The following is a 13,866-nucleotide window of genomic DNA, read 5'->3' on the forward strand; positions in this document are numbered from 1 at the left end:
ACTTCTACGTTCTTACCTTACCTGATAAACACCAGCCATAAGCTGTTTCTCGATCGTCGACATGTCCCGACATGGTGTTCTCCTGAATCCAGTCTCTAATGCGGTACAACGTGCGTACCTATGGCAGCCATCTAACTCACTCTAGAGTGACTGATTGATTTCAAATATTCGATCAATGATCATCACTCATCTCGTAAAAACTCGCCTTCTCTTTCCCTCATGGTAGAAAGATAAACAATACCCAAGGAACGAGGTTGATTAATCCACAAGAATGGCAGGATAGCGAATCTCACAAGACCTTCGACCATGCCAGTGTCATGTTTATTGCTGGTCAAGTATCGTTGGGAAATATGTCGAATCTTCCTCACAATTTTAAATTGTTCCTTCCATTATTACTGGTGCACCGGAAGTTGTTTTAACGAGCGGGAAGACTGGGTGCTTAGGTTTAGAAATTTTCAGAGATTGGGAAAGGGTGCTAATTCAGCAATAAAGCAAATTTATAAAACTGTCTAGAAAACCTAAATTTAGGGAAATGAGGTATTATACTGTATAAATACGACTACCCAAAATAATGATCTAGCAGTTTCATTCTAGTCAGACTGAAATCAAGCGGCCGTCCATCGATAAAAGTAAGGATAATTAAAGGAACACGTCGTCGCAAACATGGACAACGAAGGATTGATTTGTGAAAACTGCAACAGACGAGTTCCCTCAGAAAATTACGAAATGCACTCTGTGCACTGCAAAAGAAACCTCAAATTGTGTTCGCTGTGCGGAGAAGCGATACAAAGAAGCAGAGAGAAAGAACACTTCGAGGAAAATCATGTGGAAATAAACTGTGTTCAGTGCGGACAAAAAACAACGAGAAGTGAAGAAGGCAATCATTTGGCATACGAGTGTGGAAAGCGACCAATTAATTGCCATTACTGTGAACTGAGGCTACCCAGAGAAAGAATGTCAGAGCGCCAGGAATTTTGCGGATCCAGAACGGAATTCTGTCACAAGTGTAGTCGATATGTTTTGGTTAGGGACTTTATGGACCATGATAGCGCATGCGACGGGGGAATAAACAATCGGCAACACGATTTGCCTGTGTCTTTGCCTTGTGAATTCTGTGGATCGCTGATTCAGCAAGATGAACTTGATGCTCATCAACGTGAATGCCAGCGTCTAGAGGAAACAGAAGGTTCTCAAATCCCTCTCGTTGTAGAAGATAGCGATGGTGTGTTTCGTGAAATGGTACGAACGCCTGACAATTTCACAAGCTCGGACTCGTATGACGATATCGAAACCGAAAGTGAAGACAACAGCATTGTTGCTCTGCCTTGTGAAATCTGTGGCGAACTGTCTCCGTCTGATAAATTGATGGAACACCAAGAACAATGTATCTTAGAGGGAGAAGGCGTTCAGGGTTCTAAATCACCCTCCGAAAACGAAGAACCTTTGCACAGAAGCGATCGACCTCACTTCCGGTTCTCGAGACTTCGTCAGAATCCGATGGACAATGAGAGAGAAGGTGACCCCTTCACTTTTTCGAATTTTACAATGGAAGGAGTCCCTTATGATCTCATGGCAAACATTTTCCGCGACCTGGAAGATCGACGATGGCCATTTGAAATGATGAGGAATATGTGGTCGTGAACTTGACCGACAAAATTGATTATGTAAGAGCTGAAATATGCAAATTTAACCCCGTGTTTGTGTATCTCAAGTTCGAGTACAGGTGTGATATTTTTTTCTTGTCGTGTTTTTGAAAAAGTAAGTCAAAATAGAAAACATTGTAACTCGAACCTTTTCAATACAGCTAGTTATTCTACTTCCTTTTTAATACCGAATATTTGTATGAGGTGGGTTTCGAAGCTTCTGAAATATCAAACTGAGTACTGCTTAGTTGTATTTGAATAAACGCAGTAAATGTCAAACCTCAACGCGTTCACCGCTTCTGTATCTAGTTACTGTAAGAGGTGTTAAAGAAATAAACCCCAACATTTTTGTGATTTATAAGTTTATTTTTACATTTCACGTGCTTTGTTAATACAAACTGACTACATTGGCATTAAAACAAGTCTTTGACAACTTAAGGAATAAGTAGCACCATCTATCAACTAATAAGCGTAATAACCCGCGCGGGATGTTAAAGAACACGAGAAAAGTCTGTAAAGCCGGTAAAACAATAGTAAGTGTGGTCTATTCCATGGGTTACAATAGAATATAGGTCAATACCTTACTTATTTTGTAAAACGTAGTATTCCAGAATGAATTATTTCCAACCGAGCTACTTACTATGATAAAAGTAGACAAAAAATCTAGAGCCTAACAGACAATTTCGTTAATGGCTCCTCAAAAAAGGTGCGCAATATAACTATTCTAATTTTTAATGACCACAAGTGCCCACATATTTCCTAACATACTCGGTAATATAGTAGGAACGAAAAATTGCATAATCCGAAGGATCGTTATCGGCAACTAAAGAGCGCGCTCACTAAAGCTAAAACTATTGAAGACTTGTTGCCAGCTAGTGTCTATTTTACTATCAAATCAGTGCACTCACTCAATAAAAAAAAACAAAGTTTGTTGTCGTGGTCCCACAGGAGTGCTGTTTTATACTCAGGATAATGACTTTACGCACAGGAACGCAGGAGCTACTAAAAAATTATCTGGTGAAAGAAAGAATAAAATTTGTTTAATATGCCACAATGCACTTTTCCAGTCTTTCATATTTCAAAAAAGTTATTCTGAGTCAAATATGAAAGCGGTTTTGAATTGAGAGGCATTCCCGCGTCCGCTAAAACAAGGTCAGATATAAGAGAAGAAGAATATGATAGAAAGTGCGATGACAAAAAATAAAAAAGATATTATCATACAATTGTCTTACTTTTTTACGAAAAACGCTCGTCTTGTTCTTGTGGATGTCGTCTTCTTTCGATTACACCGCCGGCATTAATATTTCCTTGTTGCTCTGTCATTTCCACAGCCCCGTTGCGACGAGGAGTGGGTTCCCTGGCTGTTCCTGAAGCATTCTGATCATGAATGGTTCTAGTGGGTTCCGTAAGAGCTCCTTGATTCGCTGGTGCTTGCATGTTTCTTACCATGTGGAGAAGTTTGATAATACAGCACGTTACCACAATCATCCAGATAAAGCAAGCAGCATTAAGTGGCTCAGTCTCCATGACAGCTCAGTTCCTGCGGCAAAATTGACAAAAGCCTCTAAAGAAGAGTCCAGCAAGGAAATTAAATGTTTTTTTAAGTAAAAAGTAGAACTTACTTATTCACTAACTCTCTCTCCTTCAGATACACGAGGTTTTTGTGTTTATAGGCAAAGGCCGAGTCAGCTGTGATGGCAAACATACCGAGAAGAGATAAATAATTAAAATAAGTATGATCCCCCTGCGGTAACGAACAAATCTTACACCGCGGCACGGTATAATGTTTTCCCATTCTTACCAAACAAATGAATAAAACATAGGAAAAACTCCCGTAATCATTTGGCAGTTTCGTTACGTCAAATGATCACATATAGAACTATTGTGAAATATTTTCATTCTTAACGTAGTTTTTAATCACTATGAAGGAATATTTTGATTAGTTTGCAAATAGAAATCCTCCGCATAAGAAGTAAGAATATGATGAACAGAAATCATACACGCTAGGCTTTGAACGATAAAATTCATGTTTTTTTTTTCGCTGGCTCTTACAACTCTTGTTCATGTTTTTCATCAAATTCGTATTGAAGATGTTTATTTTCATCTTGCACTTCGTTTCTTTATGGTATAAAGGGTTAAGTTTCTAAAGAAACTGTGGTGCTGCGTCGGTGGGAGAGTATAGCAGGTAATTTAGTGTTAACAACTAGGTTGAAAACGTAAATTAGCCACCGTAAAGAGTAAAAAAGCTGACGTTTCGAGCGTTAGCCCTTCGTCAGAGCGATTGACGAAGGGCTAACGCTCGAAACGTCAGCTTTTTTACCCTTTACGGTGGCTAATTTACGTTTTCAACCCAGTTGTTAACACTAAATTACCCTCTTTATGGTATATTTTTGTCAACTTTTTGTTGTGTTTTTTCTTTGTTCAGCTTTTCTTTTCGTATCTATTCCTTTTTTTATCCTCTATTTATTTGTTTCTCTATTTGCTGCGACAAATCCACGAGAACCTAATTAAAGAGGGCAATTCTCCTAGGGAAATTTATGCCTGGTTTACGTCAAACAAAAGGTAACGTATTCATCTCGTCTTTATTAATCTTGATTCCAAAATTATGATGTTTAAAGAAAGCGACAAAACTTTTGAGTCTGTTAAACATGTTTCGACAGAAACTTCTGTCATCTTCAGTTAATTACTGTACAAAGCGTTGAAAGTTGAATTATATAGTAAGTAGAACAATGCTAATTATGGTGAATGGTGACAACAAGAAGAGAGGTAAAGCATGATGGTGTGAGAATTAAAAGGATAATTTTAGATTTATATGGTGTAATTGCTCATTCAAGGATGGTTGTTCTCTTTGAATACGAATAGCCTCTTTTATCTTAAGTTGAAAGCCGGTAGAGGCGTGATCTAAAACATGGAAGTTATCTGCTAAACACAAGGGGAGACAATGTGGTTCTCCATCCTTGAATGAGCATTTACACCTTGTAAATCTAAAATTAAATGATTGAAAATTATGAAAACCATTAATTATTCCACGTGGGCTTCATGAACTGACGATTATATCGAAGCATTACGGATAGCAATTACGAAATAAAAGAATTTAGACCTGCGATTTCCCCGCTGGATGCTCATCAACGTGAATGCCAGCATCTAGAGGAAACAGAAGATTCTCAAATCCCTCTCGTTCTGGAAGATATCGATGGTGTGTTTCGTGAAACGGTACGAACGCCTGACTATTTCACAAGCTCGGACTCACATGACAATATCGAAACCGAAAGTGAGGAGAACAGTATTGTTGCTCTGCCTTGTGAAATCTGTGGCGAACTGTGTCCATCTGATAAATTAATAGAACACCAGGAAAAATGTGTCCGAGAGAGAGAAGGCTCCGCCCAGTGGCTCTTCCGATTTAATTTACTATAATTGGAAATCGAATAAAACTACCTATAAAAGTTACAATAATATCATGATAAAGAAACAAATACAAATAAATAACTAACATATTCTTAAAATTCTATACCTAAAAAAGATTCCTACGGACTGTCATATATTTCGCGCTTTACTGCACGCTTGAAAACTGACAGTGTTGCGCTATTTTTCGTTTCTTCACTTATAAGAGAATTCCAGGCAGTGATTGCTCTATAACTAAAAGACCTCTGTGCTGTGGCTGTCCTACAAAAGGATACAACTAAGTTGTCTCTAGATCTAGTATTGTAACTGTGGATAGCTGATCTTTTGTTGACGTAACACTCTAAATATGTGCAAGGCCATTGACTATTTTGTATAGCATCGTAACATCACGCACTAATAACTGCTTCTTAATAGAAGGCCAACACAGTGCCCGCAGCACTGGTGAGATGTGATCAAACTTCTTGCTGTTTGTCAACACACGGGCAGCAAAGTTTTGTACAAGTTGCAATTTGTTTATGTTGTGCGAAAACGTTCCAGACCAAACTGTCGAGCAATAAAAGAGTTTACAAAAAACTAGACAATTCAGAACGGTGGTAAGTACTGATTTGGAAAACAAGTGCCTAGCTCTGCTTATCTGGCATAGGGTAGAAATAAGAGACGAGGTCAGGGTGTTGATGTGTTCATTAAAAGTAAGGTTCGGGTCCAATATTATACCCAGGTCTTTGACTGAGGACACAGGAATTAAGTGTTGCCCAAGAAAGGGGACTCTGATATAAGGAACCCCACCTAAAAGCTGTTTCGTTCCAAAAAGAATAAGTTTAGTTTTGTCTGGATTAATAAGCAACTTATTCGTACAGTACCAGGAGGCAATAAGTCGGAGATCTTCCAAGACTTTTGCAAGGCAGGAGTCAATATTATTCGATGAACACGAAAGATAAACCTTTGTGTCGTCAACATATGACTCTACGCTTGAAAACTTAACAACGGACGGTAGGTCGTTCATGTAAAGGCTGAACATAAGAGGCCCCAGAATGGACCCCTGTGGTACGCCATGTGTGACAGTTAACTCACTAGAGCGAGATGTACCGAGTCGTGTTGACTGCATTCGGTTTGTAAGATAGCTCTCAAACCACTTTGACGCTTCATTTGACGCACCGAGCCCTCTCAGCTTGGTGAGGAGAGTTCTATTACATATGCTGTCAAAAGCCTTGCTCAAGTCGATTAGGACCATAGCCGTGATCTCCTTTTTATCCATCGCTTTATATATATGACCGGTGACAAGCAAACTCAGTGTTTCAGTAGAATGAAGTTTATGGTTTCCGCTTTGATGACAGGTGAGGTTGTCTTGTTGAGTCAAATAATCACTGAACTGATTCAGGGCGATCTTTTCGGTCACTTTGGAAAGTACAGGCAATAATGAAATAGGGCGATTGTTACTTGGAATCTCGTGATCACCATCTTTAAGATGTGGCACTACTTCCGACTTCTTCCAGGCCTTAGGGAAAACATAGTTCCTAAAAGAAGAGTTTATCAATGTAGTAAGAGTTGGTAATATATACGGTAAACAGTCCTTGATCACAAACGCTGGTATTCTGTCATAGCCTGGAGCTTTATTAGAAGGCATAGCCATAATCACTTTTCGCACATCTTCACTGGTTATTGCTTGAAGTCAAACAGTTCATCACAATGAGTTGAACCGAGATAAACAGGAGTAGTTGGTAGGCCGTGAAGGCGAGGGAGCTGCGCAGAGTCATCGGCGGCCTTCTGTAGAAGGTAGTTCAGCCGCCGAAAACGAAGAACCTTTGCACAAAAGCGATCTTACTCACTTCCGGTTCTCAAGACTCCATCAATGGGAGAGAAGATGACCCCTTCACTTTTGCGAATTTTACTTTGAAAGGAGCCTCTTTATGATCTCATGGCAAACATTTTCCTCGACCTGGAAGATCGACGATGGCCATTTGAAATGATGAGGAATATGTGGTCGTGAACTTGACTGACAAAACTTTTAAAGCAAGAGCTGAAATACGCAAATTTAACCTGTGTTCAGGTGTATCAAGTTCGAGCGAGATATAATTTTTTTTCTTGCCGTGTTTTAAAAAAGTTATTCAAGATAGAAAACATTGTAACTCCAACCTTTTTAATACAGCTATTTATACTACTTCCCTTTTAAAACCGACATTTTTTTAGGTAGGTTTAGGAGGTTCTAAAATATTAAACTGAGTACTATTGTTTGGCTGTGTTTGAATAAACGCGGTAGAGGTCAAACCTTAAAGCGGTCACCACTTCTGTGTCTGTAGTTACTGTAAGAGGCGTTAAAGAAATAAACCCTCGCAGGCATAATCAACTTTTTTTCGATTTATAAGCTTATTTTTACCTTTAAGGTGCTTAGTTAAGACAAATGAAATATATTGGCCTTAAAACAACTCTACGACAACTTAAGCAATGAACAGCACCATCCATCAGCTAATCAGCGTAATAACCCACGCAGAATGTTTGGAGAACACGAGGAAAGACTGTAAAGCCGGTAAAACGATAGAAAGTGTGGTCATTCTATGGGTTACAATAAACATTGGGTCAATAGCTCAGTTATCTTTTTTGATTTATTATTCCAGAATGAATCATTTTCAACCGAGCTAAGTTCCACGAAAAAAGTAAACAAAAACTCTGGACCCATTAGATAATGTCATTAATGGGCTCGTCAAAAAAAATGCGCATTGTAACTAATCTAAATTTGAATGACCATAAGTGTGTATATATTTCCTAAAATATATATGAAATAATATAGAAGTGACGAAAAATTACACATTCCGAAGGATCGTTATCGGTAACTTGAGAGCATGCTCATTAAAGCTAAAACTATTGAAGACTTGTTGCCAGGTAGTTTCTATTTTATCACCAAATCAGTGCACTCACTCAATCAAAGAAACAAAGTTTGTTGTCGTGGTCCCACGGTAGTGTTGTTTTATACTCAGGATAATGACGTCACGCACAGGAACGGATCAGCTACTTAGAATTATCTGGTGAGAGAAAGAGTAAAATTTGTTTAAAATGCCACAATGCATTTTTTCAGTCTTTCACATTTTAAAAAAGCTAAAACACTTCTCATGTCCAATTGTTGCACTGAAGTCGTCGGATGATGAATTGTTTAAATGCGTTTTCAGTCATTCTGCGTAACTCACACACATTAATGAGATTCGTTTTTATTCCCAACTGTAAAAGTGGTTATAAGAGGCATTCCCGCGTCCGCTAAGATAAGTGCAGATATATAAGAGATGAAGAATTTGATAGAAAGTACGATGACAAAAAATGAAAAAGTCATTACCGTTTAATTGTCTTACTTTGTTACGAAAAACGCTCGTCGTGTTCTTGTGGATGTCGTCTTCTTGCGGTTACACAGCTGGGAGTTGTATTTCCGTGTTGTTCAGTCCTTTTTTACAGCTCCGCTACGACGAGTAGTGGGTTCCCTGGCTGTTTCTAAGACACTCTGATCATGAATGGTTTTGGTTGGTTCCGTAAAAGGTCCTTGATTCCCTGGTGTCCGCATGTTTCTTACCATGTGGAGGAGTTTGATAATACAGCACGTTATCACAACCATCAAGATGAAGCAAGCAGCATCAAGTGGCTCAGTATCCATGACAGTTCAGTTCCCGCGGAAAAATTGAAACAAACCTCTAAAGAAGAGTCTAGTGAGGAAAAAAATAATTCGAATGAAAAATAGAACTTCTTACTAATTCATAAACTTTTCTCCTCCAGATGCAAAAGGGTTTGTGCTTATAGACACGGGCCTAATCAAATGTTCTCGATGTCTGCCTCTACGCGTGGTTTTGGCAACCTATTTTCATGAATGTCTACGTGGTCATCATGGTTGAGATTACCAGTTTCCTCTAAAGGGCCGATATAAAGCCAGCGCGAGTGCCTTAAAGCCAGGGTGTGTGCCTTAAAGTCAGTGTGTGTGCCTTAGAGCCAGCATGTGTGCCTTAAAGCCAGGGTATGTACCTTAAAGAGAGCGTGCGTGCCTTAGAGCCAGCGTGTGCGCCTTAAAGCCAGCGTGCGGAAGCATCCTTATTACCTTTTGTCGGTATTCATGGTTTACTTATCGGTTGGTCATGGTTGATAGGAGAACTTTCATGACAGATATAATGCATTCTATTTTCGATGTACACAGATTTCTGAGTTCATATGATGGGCTAGGCCACTGATAAGCGATTTTGATAGCGGGGGTTGTTCGTTCAAGTGCTTGAAAGTTTTGACTTCTACGTTCTTACCTTACCTGATGAACACCAGCCATAAGCTGTTTCTCGATCGTCGACATGTCCCGACATGGTGTTCTCCTGAATCCAGTCTCTAATGCGGTACAACGTGCGTACCTATGGCAGCCATCTAACTCACTCTAGAGTTACTGATTGATTTCAAATACTCGATCAATGATCATCACTCATCTCGTAAAAACTCGCCTTCTCTCTCCCTCATGGGAGAAAGATAAACGATTCCCAAGGAACGAGGTTGATTAACCCACAAGAATGGCAGGATAGCGAGTCTCACAAGACCTTCGACCATGCCAGTGTCATGTTTATTGCTGGTCTCAAGTATCGTTGAGAAATATGTCGAATCTTCCTCACGATTTTAAATTGTTCCTTCCATTATTACTGGTGCACCGGAAGTTGTTTTAAAGAGCGGGAAGACTGGGTGCTATAGGTTTAGAAATTTTCAGAGATTACGAAATGGTGCTAATTCAGCAATAAAGCAAGTTTATAAAACTTTCTAGAAAACCTAAATTTAGGGAAATGAGGTATTATACTGTATAAATACGACTGCCCAAACAATGATCTAGCAGTTTCATTCAACTCAGACAGAAATCAAGCGGCCGTCCATCGTTAAAAGTAAGGAAATTTAAAAGAACGCGTCGTAACAAACATGGACAACGAAGGATTTGTGTTCCAAAACGAAACTAAAACAAAGCGTATACACTATGACCTCCTACAAAGTTAAGTGACAGGAGCAGAAGCCTTTCGGTTATTTAAGTGCCTTTAAATCCGTTCAACAGTTTTCCAGTTTATGTCGCTCTCTGGCTCGGTATTTTTTAAGTTACATTTTCTATCTTGTTTTTAAAAGAACCGATTGCCACAGTCGAGTCACTAAGTAAAAGTACTCAGTTTAATATATTTGAGGACCTCCGAAACCCACCTCAAACAAATTTTCGGTTTTAAAAGGGAAGTAGAATTAGGAAGTAGGTATATTGAAAAGGTTCGAGTTACAATGTTTTCTATCTCGACTAACTTTTTTAAAAACACTGTAAGAAAAAAAAATTATACCTGTATTTAAACTTATGATACACAAACACGGGTTAAATTTGCATATTTCAGCTCTTGCATAATCAGTTTTCTCAGTCAAGTTCGCGACCAAATATTCCTCATCATTTCAAATGGCTATCGTCAATCTTCCAGGTCGCGGAAAATGTTTGCCATGAGATCATAAGGGACTCCTTCCATTATAAAATTCGCAAAAGTGAAGGGGTCACCTTCTCTCCCATTTTCCATCGGATTCTGACGAGAACCGGAAGTGAGGTCGATCGCTTCTGTGCGAAGGTTCTTCGTTTTCGGAGGGTGAACCAGAACCCTGAACGCCTTCTCCCTCTAGGATACATTGTTCCTGGTGTTCCATCAATTTATCAGATGGACACAGTTCGCCACAGATTTCACAAGGCAGAGCAACAATACTGTTGTCTTCACTTTCGGTTTCGATATTGTCATGCGAGTCCGAGCTTGTGAAATTGTCGGGCGTTCGTACCATTTCACGAAACACACCATCGCTATCTTCTACAACGAGAGGGATTTGAGAATCTTCTGTTTCCTCTAGAAACGTAGAAAATCGTGCGTGAGGAAGATTCGACATGTCGGGACATGTCGACGATCATGAAGCATAGAGTAACCGAAACGATTCGTCTGCTGCTATTTAATCAGGAAATTTACTTCCGGCGGAACTTGGTAGTAGTCACTGCACGTCGTCAACCGTACCTAATCCATACCTCAACTAACTCCCACTTATAATAATTTTGGAAACGATGAATAAGACCAGCATTTTTGCGACGAAGTTTAATGGATATATCACAGATATCTAAAACAATGTAATGATTATGGAAATATAACGAAAACTCAAAGAATACAACTGAGATGTTCTTGAGACACTGATCATGACATGAATGGACAACAATGTGAGCAGCCATGCGCACTCAAATCTCTTTCATGAAGAATTTGGTCAGGAATACAGGTCAGCTCTGAAAAAGACCTGTTGGGATGAAAATGTGCAATTAAAATGTTTTCATGATCTCTCTTCTTTTTTTTGTTTACTGTTTATTTCTGCTTGCTTTCGATTGCGTATACCGGTATTCAAAGCAGCGATTGAAAATATACTCATCTTATCGAGCGATAAAATAAATTATTTTCAACATCTAGAAAACTGGCCACAGGAGTAGCTTGAAGGAGCGGCACAGGAAACTGGATAAAAGGAGTGTAAAACTGATTGATTAATTTCTCCTACCTTTTTTGAAATGATGTTATTCATCGTTTTCTCGAGGAAGTGGGCGATTTGCAATTCTTTGACGGAAAAATGTACTTGGCTCCGTAGCCATATGCTGTACACCGATCGCTGTCTCGATGTAGTTTCCTCCTGACTCCAGAACTCCTCTCTGATGCGGTATAACATGTATCCCTATGGGAGCCATCTCACCTACTCTAGGCTGTAAAGGCGTATCAAGTATCAGGTTCTCTCTGTCTTGAACATCCATCACGGCACCGTCCTGTTCCGCTCGTTGCTGCCACAACTGCATCAAGACTAAGTGGTTCATGACGACGAAAAACATTATTAAGAACAAAATAAATAGACAGGCGAGGCTCGCGAGGCTCACGATCTCAATAACTGACATTGTACTAATAAAACTGTAAATCTCTGACTGAAATCGTCTGTCCAAAGCAATAAATGGAGCTTCTGCCCGTAAAAGGAACCAAGTAGAAGAATGAAACTTGGATCTATTTGTTTCAAATGTTTGATAACGCCTGAAGAGGATTTTATAATTATGATTTGTAGGAGATAATTATCTCATGACGTCAATCAAACATAAATCGACCCCCTTAATTGGTTATGAAATAGAAAGAGGTCACATCGAGAGAAAATCAACATACATATTCTGGACTTGGACTTGGAGTCGGTCATACAGCCACGCTGATTTTAACTTGATTACGATTTGTTATTTTTCGTAATTATATCTTGCGAGGCGGGCCGCTTTGATTAACGCACAAGCAGTGCGTTCGTAAGTAAGAAAGGAATCGGTTATAAATGCGAATCACTTACACAGAAACGCCAACGATGGAACCTTTTCAATACAGCTAGTTATTATACTTCCCTTTTATAACCGAAAATTTGTTTGAGGTGGGTTTCGGAGCTTCTAAAATATTTAACTAAGTACTATTGCTTGGTTGTATTTGAATAAAAGCTGTAAAGGTCAAACCTTGACGCGTTCACCGCTTCTGTGTCTGTAGTTACTGTAAGAGGCGATGAAGAAATAAACCCCGGAAGAAATAATCGACATTTTGTCAATTGATAGGTTTATTTTGTTAATAAGTAATTGCGTTTGCGTATCTGTCCGTAATTTGAGCAGCGTGTAGGCCTGGCTGACCGCAGAGATTGTATATACTTCCGATCAAGTAAATATACACGCGTTGTGATGAGATACTGCTTGTTATAGATTAAGATAGTCACGCCATGGGCCAATGACTTCTGAATTTTAACGAAGAAAAAAACGACGCTGAGCTTTGTTTTAAAACTTCCAGTGTTCCTTTGTTTATTTTCGCGTCATTTCCTCGCTCTGTTTCCTGTTACAGGTGCTATAATCTTTTTAATCTAAAGATTTGAATGTCTGCTAACAAAAACTTTCCTGTTCATCTTCAAGCACCGGTCTTTGTCCCAATAGAGTCTGCTAAAAAGTTACAACTCCTTCCAAACTGGCACATTTTTCGCCTAAAAAACCTACGGCAAATTGTTTAGAAAAAGGAATGTTATTCATAGGGATTGTAATTCAATGACAGCGGAGCGGAACAAGTGGTCAGAAGACCGCGATATATGCACAATGGACTTGAAGGTTTCTTTAACCAATCAACTATCGCCAGCTGAAACAAAGGTTGCGACGGGGTAACTAGATATATCTTAGGGCAGTTTGATCGGATTTTATCCCGCAAACTCACAATCAGAGATGAGATGACATAAAATCTAAGAATATTTGGCACGAAATATGACACAGCCAAGATATTTGAGGGCGGAAGGGAAGGAGTCAAGGTACTTACCGTGGGTCAAAATACCGATGCTTTCACGTGCTCAGTTAACACAAATTATGTAAATTGGCATTAAAACAACTATTCAACTATTCGAGTAATAAACAGCACTACCCACCAGCTAATCAGCGTAATAACCCACGCGAGATGTTTGGAGAGCACGAGAAAAGTCTGTAAAGCCGGTAAAACGATAGGAAGTGTGGTCTATTCCATGGTTTACCACAAACAATAGGTCGCTAGCTCAGTTATTTTGTAAAATGTAGTATCATTTCCAACTAAGCTAATTACCATGACAAAAGTAGACAAAAAACCTGGAGCGCAACAGATAATTTTGTTAATGGCTCCTAAAAAGGGAGCGCATTACAACTATTCTAATTCTGAATGGCCACAAGTGCCCACATATTTCCTTGAGTTTTATTATGACATACTCGGTAATACAGAAGTGAAGAAAAATTGCACAATACGAAGAATCGTTATCGGTAACTAGAGAGTTTGCT

General features: G+C 39.2%; 3 protein-coding genes and 1 long non-coding RNA gene across 4 annotated transcripts in view; 1 reads left to right on the forward strand and 3 right to left on the reverse strand.

Moving 5' to 3' along the window:
• The first annotated feature begins 237 nt into the window (after positions 1-237).
• Positions 238-1,997, forward strand: LOC149042993 (XIAP-associated factor 1-like). The gene has a single exon (XM_089211764.1). It carries the CDS (start codon positions 664-666, stop codon positions 1,639-1,641), a length of 978 nt encoding a protein of 325 aa, XP_089067890.1. The 5' UTR covers positions 238-663; the 3' UTR covers positions 1,642-1,997.
• An 8,183-nt stretch (positions 1,998-10,180) lies between these two features.
• LOC149042994 (uncharacterized) lies at positions 10,181-11,001 on the reverse strand. The gene has a single exon (XM_089211770.1). It carries the CDS (start codon positions 10,935-10,937, stop codon positions 10,560-10,562), a length of 378 nt encoding a protein of 125 aa, XP_089067896.1. The 5' UTR covers positions 10,938-11,001; the 3' UTR covers positions 10,181-10,559.
• Positions 11,002-11,062: 61 nt separating this feature from the next.
• On the reverse strand, positions 11,063-12,811 carry LOC149042995 (uncharacterized). The gene is made up of 3 exons (XM_089211772.1): positions 12,224-12,811; positions 11,583-11,876; positions 11,063-11,330 (listed from the first exon to the last, which is right to left on the reverse strand). The coding sequence occupies exons 1-2, from the start codon at positions 12,252-12,254 to the stop codon at positions 11,599-11,601; spliced, it is 309 nt and encodes a 102-aa protein (XP_089067898.1). The 5' UTR covers positions 12,255-12,811; the 3' UTR covers positions 11,063-11,330; positions 11,583-11,598.
• Positions 12,812-12,905: 94 nt separating this feature from the next.
• The window catches only part of LOC149042996 (uncharacterized), a 1,932-nt gene continuing 971 nt past the window's right edge, over positions 12,906-13,866 (reverse strand). Inside the window, exon 3 of the long non-coding RNA XR_016188259.1 lies at positions 12,906-13,866. This exon is cut by the window's right edge and continues 175 nt beyond it. This is a non-coding gene — a long non-coding RNA (uncharacterized LOC149042996).

Source organism: Pocillopora damicornis, chromosome 7 (assembly GCF_964200805.1).
Source record: "Pocillopora damicornis chromosome 7, jaPocDami1.2, whole genome shotgun sequence".
NCBI lineage: Eukaryota > Metazoa > Cnidaria > Anthozoa > Scleractinia > Pocilloporidae > Pocillopora > Pocillopora damicornis.

Bases quoted from the DNA above. Each gene is read 5' to 3' on its own strand.
- LOC149042995 (XM_089211772.1), bottom strand. From the start codon at position 12,254: ATGACCGACTCCAAGTCCAAGTCCAGAATAT. The intron at 11,877-12,223 runs GTATGTTGATTT...TGAACCACTTAG, and splicing joins CAAGTCCAAGTCCAGAATAT to TCTTGATGCAGTTGTGGCAG.
- LOC149042994 (XM_089211770.1), bottom strand. From the start codon at position 10,937: ATGTCGAATCTTCCTCACGCACGATTTTCTACGTTTCTAGAGGAAACA.
- LOC149042993 (XM_089211764.1), top strand. From the start codon at position 664: ATGGACAACGAAGGATTGATTTGTGAAAACTGCAACAGACGAGTTCCC.